This window comes from Chlorocebus sabaeus, chromosome 8 (assembly GCF_047675955.1).
Source record: "Chlorocebus sabaeus isolate Y175 chromosome 8, mChlSab1.0.hap1, whole genome shotgun sequence".
Lineage (NCBI taxonomy): Eukaryota > Metazoa > Chordata > Mammalia > Primates > Cercopithecidae > Chlorocebus > Chlorocebus sabaeus.
Genome location: NC_132911.1, coordinates 144,783,113 through 144,803,396, shown reverse-complemented (window position 1 = coordinate 144,803,396; position 20,284 = coordinate 144,783,113). Strand labels below are relative to the sequence as shown.

Sequence of the window (20,284 nt, the reverse complement as noted above, 5' to 3'; positions counted from 1 at the left end):
TAGCATATAATATCCATACTCTCTGAAGTGGGCTGTTATTTCACCCACTCCACAGAGGAAGAGACTGAGGAGAGAGATGTTTAAGGTAAACAGTTTCCAAATCTCAGCTTGATTTGAGCCCCAGGAAAGAGCAGGTGTCATACATAAAGCAACATAGAAAATGACTCAGGTACAGTACATGAGTGTGTGTGTGTGTGTGTGTGATTTTGCACACCCAATTAAGCCCAAGATTTGCAAAGCAAGTAAAATCAGTTCCGCTGGCGGGCAAGAAAATGCAGATGAGCGCAGAGTGAGGCTGTTTCTAGTCTTTGCCCTGCTCTGGCTGGTGGTCCATGCACCATCAGAGGAAGGGAGCTGAATGGGAACCAGGGAACCAAGGCACAGGGCACAGCCCTCTCCTCTACTCCCTGTGCTATGGGGCCCCTCCCTCCTTCCTCCTTTCCACCAGCATAGATCAGAGATAACCCAGACCAGAAGTAACAAGACACAGACACACACACACTCAAAACACAAGACCTGTCTCACTGCTGCTCTCTAAAACAGCCTCGAAGCTACCTTGTTTGCAGTGGGTTCTAGAAAATACGGCTGGGTTAGCTCCTGCACCAGATGAGAACCTTGGCCTACACTGACCTCTTGGATTTATTCAAAACAATCAACATTCATATATGACATTCCCTAAAACAGATCACGAGCATTATACCAACTTAGAGCCAGTAGCTAATTAGACTTGATATGGAGAGCCGCACTGAGTCAAGCCCGATACAGACTGAGTCACTCAATTAGACACTGTGTCATTTAGACACATGCACAGGACACAGATCAGCGGGCACTGACTGGCTAACACTGGAACCCGAGGCATCCCTGCATGCGCTCGCCCACCACACAGCTCACTGCTGGGCAGCACTGTGCGGGCCTGGCTGTGAGCCCTGGATATGCAGTGCTGGGTGTGGCCTCTACCTTCATGCAGCTCAGAGTCTGATGGGGGAGATGAACATTAAACAAAAACACACACACAGAAGCCCTAATTACAAACTGTGCTGTGCCCTGCGGGATGACAACTGGGTGCTATCAGAGAGACAGGGAGTGGGGGTCACTCAGGGAAGACGATCCAAAGACCTGACCGTTGAGAGTGACCAGAGATGAGCCACAGCTGGCCACAAGAAAACAGAGGAAACACTGTTTCTGGAAACAGTGTGTGCAAGGGCCCTGTGGCGGTATCTTCAGGGAATGGACAGGAGTCCAGTGAGGCTGGAGAGCAGCACGCCATGGGGAGTGGCATAAACAGAGCTGGAGAGTGAGACAGGGTCTGGGCTGCAGGAGTGAGGAAGGCAGACAATGAAAAACTGTTGTGGGGCTTGGGGAAGAGAAGCAATGTCCATGTGTTAATAATCTCTGCAGCCACCGTGCAAAGGACAAATGGAAGGGTCAAGAATGAACCAAAGCAGACAGGCCAGTGGTCCCCAAGTCACGCAGCGGGGAGCAGCTGGTGACCCAGAATGAAGTGGCAGCAAGAAAACGGGCAAACTGGAAAGGAACGCTGAAGGTAGTCTGGCCAGGCTGCGTGATGGACAGAATGGGTGAGGGAAGAGCAGGCCAGCGGCGACCCTCAGTCACCTTCCTCACGGGTGCGTCGAGATCAAGGAGCCAAGAGTCATCAGCCCAGGAGACATGGAAAAGCGCTGGGAGTGCTACGCGCTCATTCCTTATGTTCAAAGGCCGAGTGCGGCTCATTACTGCTGACCCTGAGACTGCTTTGGAGCCAGAGGTCTGGCTCTGTTCACTGATCGCACAGGCTCTCAGTAAATACTTGCTAAGTCCACAGAACAAGAACATAAACTTTGATGATTTCACTGCACATACTGTTGACAAGAAAATGCCAACTATCCACATAAAACAGATGTACAAAACACACGGCCAATAAACATTCCCTACAAGGGCTTCTGGGAGCAGAGCTGATGGAGACCTGCGGCCTGCTCTGTATCTGGACTGGAACGCACTGGTAGGATTTTCCACCCAGCAGACTGGTGGGGTTGGGGTAATGTTAAAAACGCACATTTTAAGTTCACGATCATGTGTCTTCTGATATGAGAAACTTATTTTTTCCATTGTCAGTAAAGAAAAATGTAGAAGATCAAGATTAAGACATATAATCTTTCAGAGGACTAACATAATGAAACTGAATCGACATTTACTAAACATTTTGAGACGTTTGACAGGTGTCTATTAAAGGAAAAAATAAAAAGCAGCATCCTAAGTACGGTTAAAATTAGTTTGGAACATGCTGAGTCAAACGGGTTTCTTCACGGAGCTCAGCAACCTGACATGTTTCTCAACAAACAAAAGGGGAAGGCGGCCAGCCACATCTCCAGCTTCACTTAACCCCAAACCCTGTGTCTTGAAATCACCAATAACATCTCTCAGAAAAAAAACCAGCTTGGGAAATGTTTGCCTGTTCATTAAATAACACGGCACTACATCTAAGAGTAACAAAAAATATAAAACCAGTTACTTCTCATTAATCACACTGTACAGAGAAAACACTAACAAATGAAATACAATATCCAGGCCGGGCGTGGTGCTTCACGCCTGTAATCCCAGCACTTTGGGAGGCCGAGGCAGGCGGATCACAAGGTCAGGAGATCAAGACCATCCTGGTGAAATCCCGTCTCTACTAAAAATACAAAAAATTAGCCGGGAGTGGTGGCAGCGCCTGTAGTCCCAGCTACTCAGGAGGCTGAGGCAGGAGAAATGTCTTGAGCCCAGGAGGCGGAGCTTGCAGTAAGCCAAGATCGTGCCACTGCACTCCAGCCTGGGCAACAGAGCAAGACTCCACCTAAAAAACAAACAAACAAACAAAAAACAAACAAAAAATGAAATACAATATTCAATATTAAAGACAAATAAATAAATGAGAAATCTGTAATTTGAATAAATTATTCTACAAAGGATTCAGGTTTCCATGTATTATCTGCATAGGGAGCTATGAACTGACATCCTAACCACTGAAGTACCCACAACATGTTACTAGCTCTGTTTATCACAGGCCGCTCTGCAAAACTCAAGTCTAAATATTTAACTTTTCGCCTTTAGAAAGAGTATATAACATGTTTCCACAAGGACCTTGAGAAACAGAACGTAAGCACAGCGTTAATGGAAAAATCAAACTCTCTCAAATATTTTAAAGGGGTTTATTGTGAGTGGCCATTGCCTAGGGAACAGTCTAAAGAGTGGTCCCCAGATGGCCGGGTTACAGTTTGGTTTTGTGCATTTTACAGAGACAGGAGTGACGGGCAAAGACATACATCAGTCCATGGAGGGTGATGCTGGTTTGGCCCAAAAAGGTGGGGCGTCTCAAAGAGGAAGGAGGGCATAGTCATAGGCGGGTTTTAGGGATTCTTTACTTGACAACTGGTTGAGAAAGTTGAGCTACCATCTAAAGACCTGAAGTCAGTGGGAAAGAAGGACTGAGTCAAGATAAGGGGGTGTGGGGCCGAGGCCCTCGTTACATAAAGGAAGCCTCGCAGGTGGCAGCCCTCGGAGGGAAGAGATGGTGAATGGCTCTTTGCACACTTTAAAAGTGTCAGGCTCTCAGTTCATCGCTCCTGGATCCGGGAAAGGTGGAGAAAGGCAGGCCTGGCTGCATGAATAGACTCTCTACAGATGCAAATTGCCCCCAAAAAGACAGCTTCGCAGTACCATTTCAAAATATGTCAAAGCAACATATTTTGCAGGAAAATACTTTGATTTTCTTCAGGGCCTGGTATCTGTCGTGGATGCTATAGCAGAGTCAGGCTGGAAAGTAAGCTGTGTTATACCTGTTTAAGGAGCCCTTCTGGTTGGTGAGGAGTGACTTCACCCTTGCTTTGCGTGACCTTAGGTTTTGTTCATAATTTGGAATCTTATGGCCACAGAGAGTCTGTTCTGTCGGTCTCAGGATCTCCATTTTAACCTAACGCCGGTCAGTGGTGCCTAAACTCCAAAAGGCAGCGGGCATAACAAGGCATGTCTGACCTTCCTTCCTGTCATGGCCGGGAATTTCGTTTTTAAGGTTTTTCTAGGGTCCCGTTGGCCAAGAGGGAACTGTTCAGTCAGTAGGGAGGCTTAGGATTTTAGTTTTAGTTTACAACCCTATACACAAACACCCCACACGCTCACGCAAGAGGGAGAGGGTAGAACCAGGTGTGTCTGATCTCCCTTCCATTCCAGCCAGTAATTCTGTTTTTTGGGTTTCTCTGGGGGCCCCTTGGCCAAAAGGGAGTTCAGTTAGTCAGCTGTGGGCGGGGAGGAGGCTTAGAATTTTATTTTAGATTTACAACAGCTAGAACTTCAGAAATAGTTTTAAACATTTACATTATCTTCAACGTCTTACTTTTACTATTTGCAAAGAGAAAATAATATAATTTTCAGATATACTTTACCAAATGGAGTGGTCCAGGTGGCGGGCTGGGTATTAAAGATAGCTTGGCAGCAAAATCTTTTATAGGACTGTCAACTTCAAAATCTTTACAGAGCTTTAGATTAGCCAATAAACTGAAATTCAGAAAACAAAAATCAAACCGCGAAATAAAAATGAGAACCCAGTTATCATCCTTAGCATTTCTAATCACACTGGAATCTCCCCACGGTCTGCAGCAGCGGCTCCAGGACCTTGCATCAAGAGCAGAGTCACCAAGCTGTTGGACGGCAGCAGAGTGGCCCCAGGTTGGCAGTAGTGCCTGAAAGGTGGCACAAAGGGAGGTTTATTTTCAAAGGGGGAGGCCTGGTCATGCTCTGTTTCCTCATCTGGGTGCTAGTTACATGTGTGTGTTCAATTTGTGGAAAATCACTGGAATTTGTGCGTTTTTCTGTATGTGTGTTTTACGCCAGTAAGGAATAAAAGAACAAACATCTGGAAGGAGAGTGCTTGAAAAAGTCTGTTTCCAAAATGGACTCTGACTTTTAAAGTACTGTACACAATTTAAAATTGTAAGAGGGGCCGGGTGCGGTGGCTCACGCCTGTAATCCCAGCATTTTGGGAGGCCGAGGCAGGTGGATCATGAGGTCAGGAGATCGACACCATCCTGGTTAACATTGTGAAACCCCATCTCTACTAAAAATACAAAAAATTAGCCAGGCATGGTGGCGGGCACCTGTAGTCCCAGCTACTCGGGAGGCTGAGGCAGGAGAATGGCGTGAACCCGGGAGGCAGAGCTTGCAGTAGGCCGAGATAGTGCCACTGCACTCCAGCCTAGGGGACGGAGTAAGACTCTGTCTCAAAAAAAAAGAAAAAAAAAAAAACTATAAGAGAGGTGGGTGTGGTGGCTCACACTGGTATTCCCAGCACTTTGGGAGTCCGAGGCGGGAGAATCACTTGAGGCCTGGAGTTCAAGACCAGCCTGTGCAAAATAGTGAGATCCCCGTCTCTACAAAAAATTTAAAAATTATCCTGGTGTGGTGGTGCGCGCCTGTAGTCCCAGCTACCTGGGAGATGGAGCTGGGAGGATCACTTGAGCCTGGGAGTTTGAGGATGCAGTGGGCTATAATAGCAGCACTGCACTGCAGCCTGAGTGACTGTGAGACCTTGTCTCTCAAAAAAATTTGTAAATAAAAATTTAAAAAACAACTGCCCATACTCTGATTCCCAAAACACAATTAAATATACTCTTGCCCATTTTTTGTCCATGTGGAGACATATTTTGCATATTATCACGCTAACAGAACCGATTTTTTTAAAACTACAAATTCGTGTTGTCACACTGCAATTTGAATTTCTGTCATTTGCCTCTTTTAGCTGCATTCTGTTTCCATATTTTGCCCCTTCTAGTTCTGATGACACAGTAACGGGCACTGAGAAAGAAAGAAGCATGAAAATGAGCACATTTTTCAGGTTAAATATGTGTTTGCATTAATGTCTAGCAGGAGGATATCTGTTGCCAATCACAACACCTCCTTTCTTCCTGTCTTCCCAGGGCATCTGTCTGGCCACCACCCGTTCATTTCAGTTAACAAAAGGTGGAACTAACCATCTACATTTTACAGAAGAGGAAACTAGAGATTAGTGAAAACGTTGTTTACCTTCAAGTAATGAAGATCATCAGTTAATAAATAAAAGGGGACCACGTCCAGGCTTACTCTGTCACTTCCTGGGCACTGGTGACAGACATTCAGCAAACATGCGTATCCTCAATTCACCTGCTCATTGACTACGACCCAGTCAGCTCTCTGTTCTCAAAGATATTTTATGTCTATGGCAATAAAATGTAGATTAGACCCAAACTATGTCCAAAAGCCAGTTATATTTTAAGAAGTAAACCGCTAAAGTGCTGGGATTTGAACACGAGTCATTGATTTGAACAGTAAGGTTCCAGCTCACTCTCCACAGGGCTCATCCCTCTGGTCAAGGCAGAAGGTCTCAAATGACTGTGCTTTGCAAGAAACAGAATAGCACCAATTCAGCGATTTGCCATAGCTCATTCTCCAGCACGATGACACAAAAGGGAACGTTGTTAACTGCTTTCTCCTCGACCTTTCATCAAACAAGTACAAATTCTAAGACTGTAACTTTACGAGACTCAAAAGAAATGGCTCCATGCACAAGTGCCCACTGGGACTGACCATGTCTGAACTCGGACTACAGCCCCCGAAGTCACAAAAGCATCCTTTGATAATGAGAGCCTACTGGGTTCTACACGATGTCTTTCTGATTTTTCACAAGTTCTTTACGTCCTCAGCCTTTCTACTTACTATCAGCAGGGAGACAGTTACAGGTTCTACAAAACAAGATGGCAGGGTCTTGCTCTGTCACCTAGGCTGGAGTGCTGTGGTGCAATCACAGCTCACTGCAGCCTTGAACCCCTAGGCTCAAGCCATCCTTCTGCCTCAGCCTCCCCAGTAGCTGGGACTACAGGCACGTACCACCACGCCCAATTAGTTTTTAAATTGTTTTTTAGAGACAGGGTATTGCTATGTTTCCCAGGCTTGTCTCAAACTCCTGGGCTCAAACAATCCTCCCATCTTAGCCTCTCAATACGCTGGGATTACAGGTGTGAGCCACCACACCCAGCCAAGGTCATCTTTAAAATGTCAATAAACCTCATTGGAACAAACAGCAGGCTTCTAATATTCTCAGCTAGGAAAAGAGTTTTTCCTAATATATGCCTCTTTGTGAAAATCTAAACAAAATGAAAATCCTGCACATCAACCTTACTTCCCACAGTGTGGCTTTATCCCTTTCCTACCATGCCATTACCATATGTTACCAGTCACAGAGAGGAGCGCCTGCTGCCGCACCCCCCTGCCCACTGCCCCCAGCCTTAAGCAGCAGCCTAAGAGGCACAGAGAACTGCCCCTCCTACCGCCCCCAGCCCCCGGTCCCCCAGCTCACCAGGGGAGGCACAGAGAGCTGCACCCCCACCACCTCCAGCCCCCTGGGCTCACCAGGAGAGGCACAGAGAGCTGCCCCCCAACTGTCCCCACCCCGCAACCCCCCGGTGCCCTGGCTCACCTTGAGAGGCACAGAGAACTACCCCCCACCACCCCCAGCCCCCGGTGCCCCAGCTCACCAGGAGAGGCAGTCCTTGAGGGAGTTGTAATAGGGGAACCTGGAGACCACGCACACGGCGTAGGGCACGAAGTAGCCAGCAGCGCCCACAGCCGGCCAGGACGGCTCCCAGTGCGTTGTGCCATTGTAGAAACAGTACTCATCCTACATGAAAAGCAACAGTGACATTGTCACCTCCCTACCTTGGCAATTCTGGTATCTGTTTCCAGTTGGGTCATGTTTCAGCACAGAACAAGCTGAGAGTCCACCATCCCCACCCCTGCAACGCGTCCAAGCCAGCACTAGCCCTCCACTCAGAGTCTACGGGGTCCCTATTTGGTGCTTGCACCATTTGAGGTGCTGAGGCGACAAAGAGAGCAAGATGCATTCCTGCCCCAGAGAAGCTGACAGCCTTGAGATAAGAAGGAATGCATGATTAGAACACAGTAAGACCCAAGACACACAAAGGACTCTGCTTTACAAGGGGGGGGATATGCAGGAGCCACGCACAGGAAGTGGCACCCGCACGTGCCCAGGAGGACAGAGCAGGAGAGGAGGCCTCAGCCTGTGTGGGAGCCACAGCGGCAGTGTTCTAGAAGACCCAGAACATCGCAGGGCTTACAAGTGGCAAAGTATTTGGGGCTCACCAACTGGGCCCTGGGGACGTGTTGTCAGTTTGGGGTTTTTTGTAGGGATGGAAGGGCATGATGATAGCTTCAGTTTGGGAACTGGCTGGATTTAGGGTACCTATAAGATATCCAGGTAAAGGGAGACGTCCAGGAAATAGCTACATCATTTGTTTATCTAGCAAAATTTAATAAACATCCGCTTTCCGAGGGTCAGTCTACTCAATTCCAACCCTGCCTGCTGCTGTGTCATCTCGGGCAGGTCTTTTAACCTGTCTCTGCCACCATGTCTCCGTCTGTCATTTCCCAACCTCATTCATTGTGGTTAGGATTAAATGAATGACTCTACACAAAATGCTTACGTCATGCCTGGTGCTGAGCTGCTCACCCGCCGTGCAGCAGCTGCTGCTATTGTTACAGTAGCGGGGGGAGCTGCAGCTACCCAGACACAATATGGTTCCCACCCTCAAGTCACATAGTGTCGGAGGAAAGGCAGAGGAGAGTATATGAGAGGGGCTAGGGCTGTGTTATCAATAGAACGATAGTTGCGGGCTGGGCATGCAGCTCACACCTGTCATCTCAACACTTTTGGAGGCTGAGGCAGGATTCTAGTAGTTCAAGATCAGCACGGGCAACATAGCAAGACCTCATCTCTACAAAAAATAAGAAATATTAGCTGGGCATGGTGGCGCGCACCTGTGGTCCCAGCTACTCAGGAGACTGAGGTGGGAGAATCACTTGAGCTAGCCCTGGAGATCAAGGATGCAGTGAGCCATGATCGCACCACTGCTCTCCAGCCTGGGCGACACAGTGAGACCGTCTCAAAAAAAAAGAAAGAACGATAGATATAGCGGTCATCCGGATACATGGTGAAGAAGGGGAGGTGAGTGCTGTGGGGCCTGGGGACACCCCGAAACTACACAGCTGCTAGGAGGGCAGGAGTGGGGCCAGGCATGCCCACGCCAGGCTGGCAAAGTGGGAACAGTGGCATCTGCTGTACTAACGCAAACCAGAGGGGCTGCTCCTTTGTTTAACATGTGTATTTAATGATAACGAAAATAACATGCTCATTGCTCCTGGTAGGTGTTATTTCACAGACAAACTCCCAAGGTGCTTTTCTGAAAGATCCAACATTGTGGATCCTTTCTCATCTGGAACGCTGGCTACACGGAGGGGCAGGATTCTCCACCTCTCTTTCATCCCTCCATTAACATAACCCTGGAAGAAAGGCCAGGCACTGCTGGCAGCCAGGTCACAGAGGCAGACGCTGGTCCCCTGCATGCACCACCCGAGATCTGACCTTGGTTCTGCTCTCAGCACACTGTGAAAATGACTTCTCCCAAAAACATAAGATTATGCATTCAGAGCATCAAGTAGTAAGTTTTGCTCCTGCATATTCATTAAGAACATCCGGGCCTATCAGTGCTGCCCCATGAGTTTCCAGGGACAGAGTCCATGTGATTATACCTCACACCTCCCAACACTCAGTGTCACATGTGTCAGCACACTTCTATCAACAAAGAAAACACGTGCCCTGGGCTCCGAGGGAATCCAGGCCAGCCACTTCTCTCGACGGCATGGAACTCACAGACTTCCCTTCATGGCACCAGGGCACCTAAACTAAGGCTCTGGCTCACTTTTTGCTTCGGGAAACCCTCTGGACGTGTGCAGCTGGTCACCCTGCACCTTTGGACACATCATTTCCCCTACAAGTTCCCCAAAGGCCCTCTGATTCACACACGGCCCTACCCACACAACACTCGCAATATGTGTGACAGACCTAATATGCTGTAAAGTCCAAACCCCAATCGCTCACACCAAAGACAAAAGGCGGAAACAACCCACAGGTCCATCGACGGATACATGGAGAAATAAAATGCGGTCCATCCAAACGATGGAATGTCATTCGGCCATCAAAGGCCACGGGGCACTGACACATGCATCCACGCACAGGAACATCAAAACGTGCTAAGGGGAAGAAGCCAGACAAGCAGGCCACGTGTTGTAGGAGTCCACCCACACGAAGTGGCCAGAATAGATACATCCAGAGACAGAAAGGGGATTAGCCAGCCAGGCGCAGCGCTCACGCCTGGAATCCCAGCACTTTGGGAGGCTGAGGCAGGTGGACCACCTGAGGTCAGCAGTTTGAAACCAGCCTGGCCAACATGGTGAAATCTCTTCTCTACTAAAAACACAAAAATTAGCTGGGCCTGGTGGTGGGCGCCTGTAGTCCCAGCTACTCAGGAGGCTGAGGCAGGAGAACGACTTGAACCCAGGAGGCGGAGGTTGCAGTGAGCTGAGATGGTGCCACTGCACTCCACCCTGGGCGACAGACTGAGACTCCGTCTCAAAAAAAAAAAAAAAAAAAAAAAAAAAAGAGCAAGCAGATTAGCCATCGCCAGGCAGGAAGGGGAAGCAAGACTGAAGCCTTAATGGTATGGGGTTTTCAGGGATGATGAAAACGTTTTGGACCCAGACACTGGTGGCGGTTGCACAATGCTGTGGATGTACTTAATGTTATGGAACTGCACACTTTAAAATGGTTAAAATGGTGAATGTTGTGTTATGTGTATTTCACTATAATAAAAAAATCTAAACCCAATTTCGGAGGGGAGTAACGGGAAGCACCTACGTGCAGGGGCCGGTAGTACTGGGCCACCACGCCGTAGGTCCTATTCCCGCAGACATCGGTCAGCACCAGGAAGTGGACGCGATCCTCCTTGGGTTCAGTGGCCACGCACACACCCCCTGCAGGCAGAAAGAGACAAAGAAGAATCCTGTTCTTGCCATGTGGCCTGGGTTACCCACGAGCTGATTACTTCACAGTGTTCAGGACACACCTCTCCAGTTATCAGTGGCAGCGCCTTCATGTCCAAGGTGAGTTCATTCTTCCGATCACGCCTCCGGCCATCTCTCCTCCCTGTGTCCCTCCCCACACAGCAATTTCTTTACAAGCTTTCAAGCACCTGCTAGCCAGTGGCAGTGCTTGCTGGGCGCAGCCGCCCATCTGGCACCTGTCCCGGGTTTATAATCCCTGTGACCAGGAAATAGCACCAAGTTCTGAGGTGGGTGCTTATGCTAGGTGCTTTGTCTGAGTTTCCTGAAGGCCACCAGAAAAATAAAGCCCCAAAACGCAAGCTCACCTGTTAACCGGAACTGGTGAGCCTAGGGACTAAGTGCAGGCCCGTGCTTCTTGCCCCAGTGAAATGGAAAACAGGAGGTGGGAGGGGGAAGCTCAGGCATGCTGGGGTGGAACAGTTGCAGATGAACTGGGTGTATTTTTAACCCATCTGCCAACCACTGCAAGACTTCATTTTAAGTGGAAGGGGAAAAGCCTTGAATGCACCAGGAATAAATGGTTTTACCTGGCAGTCCACACAGCCTCCCTTCCAGGACTCAATTCTCCAAAACACCAGGACCGCACTCAATGATTTACATTTCCTTCAGCTTTAAAATCCCCAAGGTAGGTTGAGCGGTGGCTCACACCTGTAATCCCAGCACTTTGGAAGGCCAAGGCGGGTGGATCACTTGAGGCCAAGAGTTCAAGACCAGCCTGGCCAACATGGTGAAACCCCATTTCTACTAAAGACATAAAAGCCAGGCGTGGTGGTGGGCACCTGTAATCCCAGCTACTTGAGAGGCTGACGCAGAAGAATCACTTGAACCCAGGAGGCGGAGGTTGAAGTGAGCAGAGATTGTGCCACTGAACTCCAACCTGAGCAACAGAGTGAGACTCTGTCTCCACACACACACAAAAAATCCCCAAGATTAAGAAAACTAAATCCCACACAAGAGGAGGCAGTGAGGGTCCCTGGCTCTGCCGCTCACGCCACTTCCCTTTGCCTGTGGGTTTCTGGGAACAGATCACTCTGGGCGGCTGGCAGCAGGAGGCCCCTAGTGGTGCCCACCTCCCAGACATACCTGGAAAGCACAGCTGGGGCAGGGCGAGGAGGTCCACGCCGCCCGGGATGGTGACATCCTCAGGCTCTGGCACTCTGGAGGGCCCCGAGAGGCCTTTCCACTGCTCTGGTCTGGGCCTCTCTCTCTTCTTTCTGAAGGAGCGCCTCCTGGTTTTACCGAGAGTGCCGCAGTTTGCACCAGCCATTTGACTGTCCTCTTTACTGATAAAAGGAGGCACGAAAATGGACAAGACCTCTGGATCAAGAGCAGAAAGATGTTTGACTCCCTTTTTCTGAGCAACCTAAAAAAGGGAAAAATAAGAGTTACTTCTTGTTCCAGGGTGTCCTTTCTGTCTGAGCTTCACTGTTTTTCTCCTCCCCTCGGTGCCCACAAACACTAGTGCCTCGGCACTGTCATTCAAAAGTGTAACTGGTGTGAGTGGCTTTTCCCACCTGAGGCTCCTGAGAGTAAAGGGCTCCTGGGAAGCGTGTTTTAGGAACCTACCGGGCCCTACGATCAGGGAAGCCACGCAGTCATGCAAAGCCTGGCTTTTCAGCCGTGCACATGGACAGCAGGACCTTGCCTCCTTCCTATAAAGTACTGCGGTCCAGCCTGGGGACTGGGATCCAGACCTGAGCTCAAGTCCTGGCTGTGCCTCCACCTCCTGGCAGCAAGTTTCTTTGTCCCTTTAAGAGGCGAGTACAGGGAATAAGGGAGACAATGTAGGTCCAGTACTCAGCCCAGTGGGGCTGCCAGGAGCCCATGGATATACTTACTGTTCAGCCCGCCCTGGGTGGGGGGCAGGCTCTATATTGTCAAACCCCATTCACACACATTTACCAGGGCCACAGCCTCCGCGCCCCCACCCGGGCTGGTGCTGCCTCCTTTCCACCACACGGATCTGGGAAGATGCATGGGGTGAGAAATGGCACTGGTGGGTACAGAGGAGACACGTGCCCTTCCTCGGCTGACCAAAGAACCCCTCGAACCAATAAAAGGGGGGCATTTGGCCTGTCTCCACTTTAACTTGGCATAATTTTTGTTTTTGCCTTTTTTCTTCCCGTCCTTCCCTAAAATGATATAAAGCACATGGGCTGTCCCTTCGATCTCTCTTCCATGTTACTACTATGCCTAATACAGCTCCTAGTACCGAGCTAGGACTAAACAAATACTGCTGCCCGGCTGAGTTCAGATCTTTCCAAGGTGGGTAAGCTGCAGTCCGTGAGTGAGAAGGAAGTGGTTCCGGTGCTAAACTAGCCTGAAACAGCAAAGCCTGAAGCAAGAGGCCCTGGGTACCCAAGGCATGGAGAGACAGGAGGCGGCCGAGGGCAGGTAGTCAAGGGTCTTTAAGGGACCCTAGAAAGGACAGCATTGCCAGGCGCAGTGGCTCATGCCTGTGATCCCAGCACTTTGGGAGGCCAGAGCGGGAGGACTGCTTGAGCCCAGGAGTTCAAGGCCAGCTTGGGCAACAAAATAAGACCTCATCTCTACAAAAAATAAAAAAATTAGCCAGGCATGGTGGCTCATGCCTGTGGTCCCAGCTACACGGGAGGCTAAGGCAGGAGGATCGCCTGAGCCTAGGAGGCTGAGGCTGCAGTGAGCTGTGATCACACCACTGTACTCTGGCCTGGATGAAAAGAGCAAGACCTGGTCTCAAAAAAAAAAAAAAAAAGGAAGGAAGGAAGGAAAGAAGGAAGGAAGGAAGGAAGGAAGGAAGGAAGGAAGGAAGGAAGGAAGGAAGGAAGGAAAGAAAGAAAAAAAAAGGATAGCACTGCCACCCAGAGAAATGGGACCTTGGCTGATAGCAAAGGCACAGCCAACACTCAACATTGCAGTAAGACACAGCAGTGATAAAAGGGGAGCTCTTACGCTGGAAGAAATTTCAACAACGGCAGCAGTTTCCATCAGTAAGCACACTCTAATCTCTATATGACGATTTGCATGCTACATCAGTCAAATCCGGTCAACAATTGCTTTACATTTGGAGAAAAAAATGTATCAGTAGGAACCAGGACAAAACATGGGAAATCCACATTATTGTATAATGTCAAAGCTCTAGTGTAGCATGCATTAAAGAAGTCCATTTCCTCAATTACATGTCACTTTCTCTAAAACTTTCCTATCAGAATTGGACGGTTCTGACCTAACAAACGGAGCATGTTCAAGGCAGCACATGAGATGAGTGAGCAGCCCTCCTCCTGGATCCTGGAATTGCCTTGATCCCGCCTCCCTTCTGGTTTCCCTTGGTCTGACAGCTCCTCTCTGGCCCGCACAGACCCTTTTCAGTCCTGCTTACAAGTTGCGACTCCCAGGCCTGGGTCCTTCGCCTTCCTCCTGGAGGACCTCAGCACTCACAGCACAGACCCAAACGGACAGCCCAGAGCCCTACTCCCAGCCTACACCTCTTTCCAGTCCCAGGCTCCCCTTGACTGCCTCCTGCCACCCCCACAGCACCTCTGGGGTCCCTTAAACTTACAGTCTCAAAAGTTAAGCTCCTGCTAGTTTCCAAAAAGCCTGATCTTCCACGTAAGTTCTCTGCAACTAACACAGTGCAGTTCAGGTCTTCAGAGCTGGGACTCCAGCCCCTCGGGCCCTGTCCCCATCATGCCCCATCTGCAGACCCACACCCAGCCACTGGTCCTGGAGAGCCTCTCCATCAGCTCACCGCTGCCCCACTGCACCACGTTTGCACACCAAGCACCTGCATGACCCGTGGCTCCGGGCAGGTAGCGAGTAACCAGAAGCAAAGCCTTGGAGGTTTCTGTCAGGAGAAGGAAGACACTGCCTCCCACCCAGCCCAGGGCTCCCCACTAGCATCTGTGTCCACTCTCTCAAAGAGGGACGTCGCTGTCTGACTGCAGACCAGATACTTTGTGGCCCCAACCCAGCACTGAAGCACAGTCCCATCCCCACATTGAAGAAAGCATGTTTGTGTTGCCACGTCATGATACTACATCTTCCCATGTGTCATACGTGGGCATGAGTCATAGGACAGTGCACCCCTGAGCAGCAAGCCAGCTCGCTCCCTAAGCCAGGATGCCCCCAGAGTCAAGCATGACTAAGCCCCCTGGGGTTCTCAAGACACACAGCACCTCTGCAATGACCCTGCTTTTACCCTGCTTTCCCCTGCTCTTCCATGGGCTCAGGGCCCAGCCCCTCACTGCTCCACCTGCACTGGGGCAGACCCTCCACCCCCCACACTCACTGAAGAGGGTCTTTGCCACCCTGCAGCCAGGACCACAGGCTCCTCCAGGCCTCCACCTCCCAGCTCATCACCCCCTGGAGCATCTCAGCCCTGCCCAGCGGTATTCCACCACCTTCCATTTGAGGGGGTGCGGTGCAGCAGAAATTGTGTTGTATTCCTCTCTGTCCCCACATTTAGCAGAGAAGATGACTGAGGCGATACTGTTCCTCATTCACACTCCTGGCACCTGGGATCTCTTAGAGGCACTCTCAGCCTGGACGGAATATTGGTTCGGTTGACTTGACTAGTTCAGTTGGTTGACTAGAGTCAACACCCGACCTGTCATTCCTCTAGTTATCTCTAGTCACTTATAATGATGTGCCCCAGATCCAATCAACTTGGCATTCAGTTGCTCACCATACATCTGTTTTTCCTCAGGATGAAATATCTGTTGTCTTTTCTGAATGGACAAGCAATACAATCTCATTTTGAAAAATAACAATATAGAGGCCAGGCACAGTGGCTCATGCCTGTAATCCCAGCAATTTGGGAGGCAGAGGTGGGCAGATCACCTGAGGTTGAGAGTTCAAGACTAGCCTGACCAACATGGAGAAACCCCCTGTCTACTAAAAATACAAAATTAGCCAGGCATAGTGGTACATGCCTGTAATCCCAGCTGCTCGGGCGGCGCAGACAGGAGAATCACTTGAATCTGGGAGGCGGAGGTTGTGATGAGCCGAGATTGCACCATTGCACTCCAGCCTGGGCAACAAGAGCGAAACTCCGTCCCCCTCCAAAAAAATAAATAAATAACAATAGAGAAATAATAAAGGAGCTAATAGAAAGGAACGACACACTTTGTACAGGGTGGCTACATTCTTCCCATTTTATGCATTTTTATGCATTTTATACATTTTAATGCATATATAAACATATAAATTTGTTTCACAAATGTAGTAATCCTACATAACAGGTTCCATGAGCTGTTTTAACTACTCCATGTGGCTGACCTCCCTGTTCACAACTGTGCAGTATCACAATAACACAGCATGTGTCAACTCAGTCATGTATTGACCCAGCCTCCTCCCAAGAGATGTGTGGGTGGCTCTCAAGTCTTCACCACACTGAACAGAGCAGTGACACACACTTGCACGCACCCAGTTCTTTCCCTAGAATAAATTCCTGAAAATGGAAGTCTTGGCACAAGAGTGTTCAGAGGTTACTTGGTGATACAAGCTGTGGCTGCCCTCAGCCACGAGACCCCACCACCACTGAGATGCTAGTCACCTCTGCCAGTCTGTGGCAAGACGTGAGGTCATTTCCCGTTCTTCTGTCCCGGGTGCGGACTTACTAAACCCCTACCCAATCACCATCATTTTGGTTTTTAAAACTGCTAATTAAAAAGCAAAAACCAGAACACTCTAATTTACTTGAGTCACTTAATTTCTAAGTTAGAATACACAGTGGAATTCATCTTCACTATAGGATTGGCCATTATTAAGGGGATAAAACAAATTCATAGATTTTTTTTTTTTTTACTACTCTCCAACTGTTTAGTTAGAATTAAATGAAATTTAAAATCCAGTTTCTCAGCTCACTGGCCACTCTACAAGCTCAGTGACCGCATGGCCAGTGGCTATTGTACTGGACGGTGCAAAGAGAGGACACAGACTGCCATCACCCAGGAAGATCGGCTGGCCAGTGCTGTTCCAAAACTGAAAGTCAGGATGATGTCCACTAAAAACCATAACAATGGAGCTTCACACACAAGAATTATGCAGGTGACCTGCACTATGGAAGGTACTCAGAACACTTTCCACCCCTGTGTGATGGATTTATGATAGATCCCATCACACCTATGTCTAGTCTCCATAGCAACCAACAAAGGGGTGGCGGTGGGGGGCTCTATATTAAAGGGGTGGAGGGGAATGTAACTAACCACAGTAACTAACATCAGTCTACATTCTCAAATTCTTCGTCACCATTCCCAACAAAACAAACACTACTCCCCCTTCTAGGAAATGAAATAAAAAGGGCCCTCCGCTATCTAACATGAAGCTGGATATTCCTCATACCTCCGGACCTCTGTTTTCATGTGTCATCAAGAAGGAATGCCTGGGCCACAGAGAAATGGGGATTTGTAAAAGTCAAGGTAAAACTTATTTAAAAGTCTTGGACATTCAGGCCAGGTGCGGTGGCTCACGCCTGTAATCCCAGCACTTTGGGAGGCCAAGGTGGGCAGATCACAAGGTCAGGAGATAGAGACCATCCTGGCTAACAGGGTGAAACCCCGTTTCTACTAAAAATACCAAAAAAATCTACTGGGCATGGTAGCAGGCACCTGTAGTCCCAGCTACTCGGGAGGCTGAGGCAGGGGAATGGCGTGAAGCTCTGGGGAGCGGAGCTTGCAGTGAGCTGAGATTGCACCACTGCACTCCAGCCTGGGAGACAGAGCAAGACTCCACCTAAAAAAAAAAAAAAAAAAAAAAAAAAAAAAAAAAGCCTTGGACATTCAAAATAGAACTGCCGGAAAAAACCTAAATAAATAAAATCATGTTTGCTTAACTATAACATCAATGTTGACCTTAAAAGTAGGATGGATCCAAGAAATTGAATCCATCCCCTAATGCTCCTTATTTTCTTAGTCCTTCACCATTTTTCTCTCTGCCCTTTGCCAAACCCCTAACAGAATCAAAAGACAAAGTAAAGAGGACAAAGTTAAACATGCACAGTAGCACACTGTCCATACTCTCACTTAACCTGGGAACATGAAAATGTTGCAGCGTGTTTAGTTTAGGAATGCACCATTGGCAGGGCGCGGTGGCTCACGCCTGTAATCCCAGCACTTTGGGAGGCTGAGGTGGGAAGATCACTTGAGCTCAGGAATTGGAGACGAGCCTGGGCGACACAGTGAGACCTCCTCTCTATTATAAAATAAGAATAATAATAAAGAAATTAAAACAAAAAAGAAAGCACCACCGCAGATATTCCAGTTGATTCACTCTGCTCTCAAAAGATATGTCTCACACCAAGCAACTAATACCATGTTGTAACTGCCCCGGAGGAAAGACGTCCAACAGCTGAGGAGACCACAGCAGCAACTAGGTCATTTCCTATTCGAAGAAAAAGGAGGCAATGCCATTTGGCAAATTCGAGGTAGAGAGACAAATCAGTTCATGACGTTGCGAGGAGACAGAGTTCAAACGGGATCTACTGACATGACAGGGCATTGAGGGGAAGGAAAGGTTGAGGGAAACGCGGAAACTATTTCCATAGGAGAAGGCTTTTTCACTGAAGTCGAAACTGGCTTTGTACTGACGCCTAGCAAGGGAAACTCCCTGGACACTCACAGACATCCATCTGGTTACTTGCAGGAACATTCACCTTTCCGGGTGACACCCTCTGCCCTGCAGTCTTTATTTTCCCTGGATAGCCCAGCGTCATTTAAATACTCAGAAGCCTCTCTGCCTTTCAATGCTGTCGTCTGCAAAGAGATGAACGGACCTGTGCAGACGGCTGGCCAGTGACACTGGGATCTCCAGGTAACATGACCCAGTCACTGTGTCACAGACAGGCGGGCCAGGAGGAAACCAGAGCCACAGATGGATTCCAGGGAAAGCCAGCGTTACAGAATTAGGAAAAGTTGGGGAAGAAAAAGGAAAACGAGAATTTCCAAAACTGCCGCTTTCCCAGCAGAAGGGAGATGAAGTTGTCACTTTGGCTGCGAGGGTGCAGAGATGGAGGAAGGGTTGGGGGTGGGGATGGTACTGCAAGTGAGAAAAATAGCTATAGGCTTCATTGCAAAGCGATTCATGGAGAATACGCGAGGCCGGCGGCTAATTCCAAGACTTGCTCTCTCATTATTCCGTTCTGGTGCAGAACCCACTACGCAGGTGACAACACAACCCAGGATAAAGAATAAAATCATTCAGGGCTGGGCCCGCTAGACCGTGAGGCTCCGGCGGCTTTCGCCCGTTGTCTGGTGCACCCCACCTTCAGCACCTGCCCAAGATGGGGGCGATTGAAGACAGAGGCCCCAGAGACGCTCCGAGGCGAGGCACCCCCAGATTCCCGGCTGGCAGCCCAAGTTCGCAGCCGAGGGTCCAGGGCGGGGAGAGGAGGGGAAAGGAAGGAAGGGGGAGCAGGACGCTGCTCGGGGGCACCTGCCTGAGCTCAGGCGCGGTCCCCGGCCACAGGCGCGCAGGGTCACCGCCGGGGGAACCAGGACTCAGCCCTCGGAAAGTCCGCCCCAGCCCGCGGGGCACCCGGGCACCCGCTCTCCGACTACTGCCCTGGCTGCCGCCTCGCGGCCCACGTCTGCCTCAGTTTCCCCTCCCGCCCCTTACCTGCTCGAGACCTCGGAGGCTGTCCCGGGGGGCGCCCAGCAGCGCGCACAGCTCCAGCAGCCTCGAGGGCAGCGACAAGTGTTGCGACGCAGCCTCCGCCATGGCTGCCCGCCGCCCGCTGCGGGTACCGCGCTCGGGTTGCCTCGGCCGCTCAGCCGCCCGCAGACCCCTGGGGACCCGCCGCGCCGCCTGGGGTTCGGGTGCGCTGCGAGCGCCGTCCGCGGGGCGGGGCTGGAGGCAGGGCCTGGAGGGGCGGGGCCCGAGCCGAGGCGGGGCCTGGAGAGCCCCCGCGGATCCCGCGGGGAGACAGAGTTTGGGGGCGGGGCTTGCCTGGATGGAGAGGTTCTGGGCGGGGCCTGGAGTGGCTGGCCCGGCCCCAGGGACGGGGACTTAGGGGCGGGGCCAGTCCTGGGGCCGGTGCTGCTGGAGACCCGCGCGCGGTCGTCATTTCCGAACCCGCCTGCGGGCCCTGGCGCGTGCGCGGCGTCGTAGCACCGGGGCGGGGTGTAGGGCGTCTGCCCCGCCCCCCGGCCGCCCGCTCCCTGGGGAACCGAGGGAGGAACGGGCGGGGTCCTCAGGTGCCCGGCGACGTCATCCAGCCCCCAAGGCTCCAGGGCGCAAAGGGTCCCCTGATCTGGCAGTCCCCGGACCCACCTGGAGAGCGTGGGGGCACAAAGGCCGGACGCGCCGCCCGCCGCCGCCTCCAGGA

General features: G+C 50.3%; 1 protein-coding gene across 7 annotated transcripts in view; it reads right to left on the bottom strand.

Annotated features, from left to right (window-relative positions):
- The window catches only part of DENND3 (DENN domain containing 3), a 69,483-nt gene extending 49,699 nt beyond the window's left edge, over window positions 1-19,784 (bottom strand). For 3 of the 7 annotated variants that reach the window (XM_008001638.3, XM_008001639.3, XM_073018418.1), the window contains exons 1-5: window positions 19,576-19,784; window positions 12,067-12,346; window positions 10,778-10,893; window positions 7,542-7,684; window positions 4,419-4,530 (exon numbers count right to left, since the gene is read on the bottom strand). In XM_008001638.3, coding sequence (XP_007999829.3) covers window positions 4,419-4,530; window positions 7,542-7,684; window positions 10,778-10,893; window positions 12,067-12,346; window positions 19,576-19,677 — 753 coding nt within the window. In that variant the 5' untranslated portion in view covers window positions 19,678-19,784. Of the gene's footprint in view, window positions 1-4,418; window positions 4,531-7,541; window positions 7,685-10,777; window positions 10,894-12,066; window positions 12,347-19,575 lie in introns of those variants that run through there. The other 4 variants (XM_008001643.3, XM_008001642.3, XM_073018419.1 and 1 more) reach the window with 4 other exon arrangements.
- Between the last annotated feature and the right edge of the window lie 500 nt (window positions 19,785-20,284).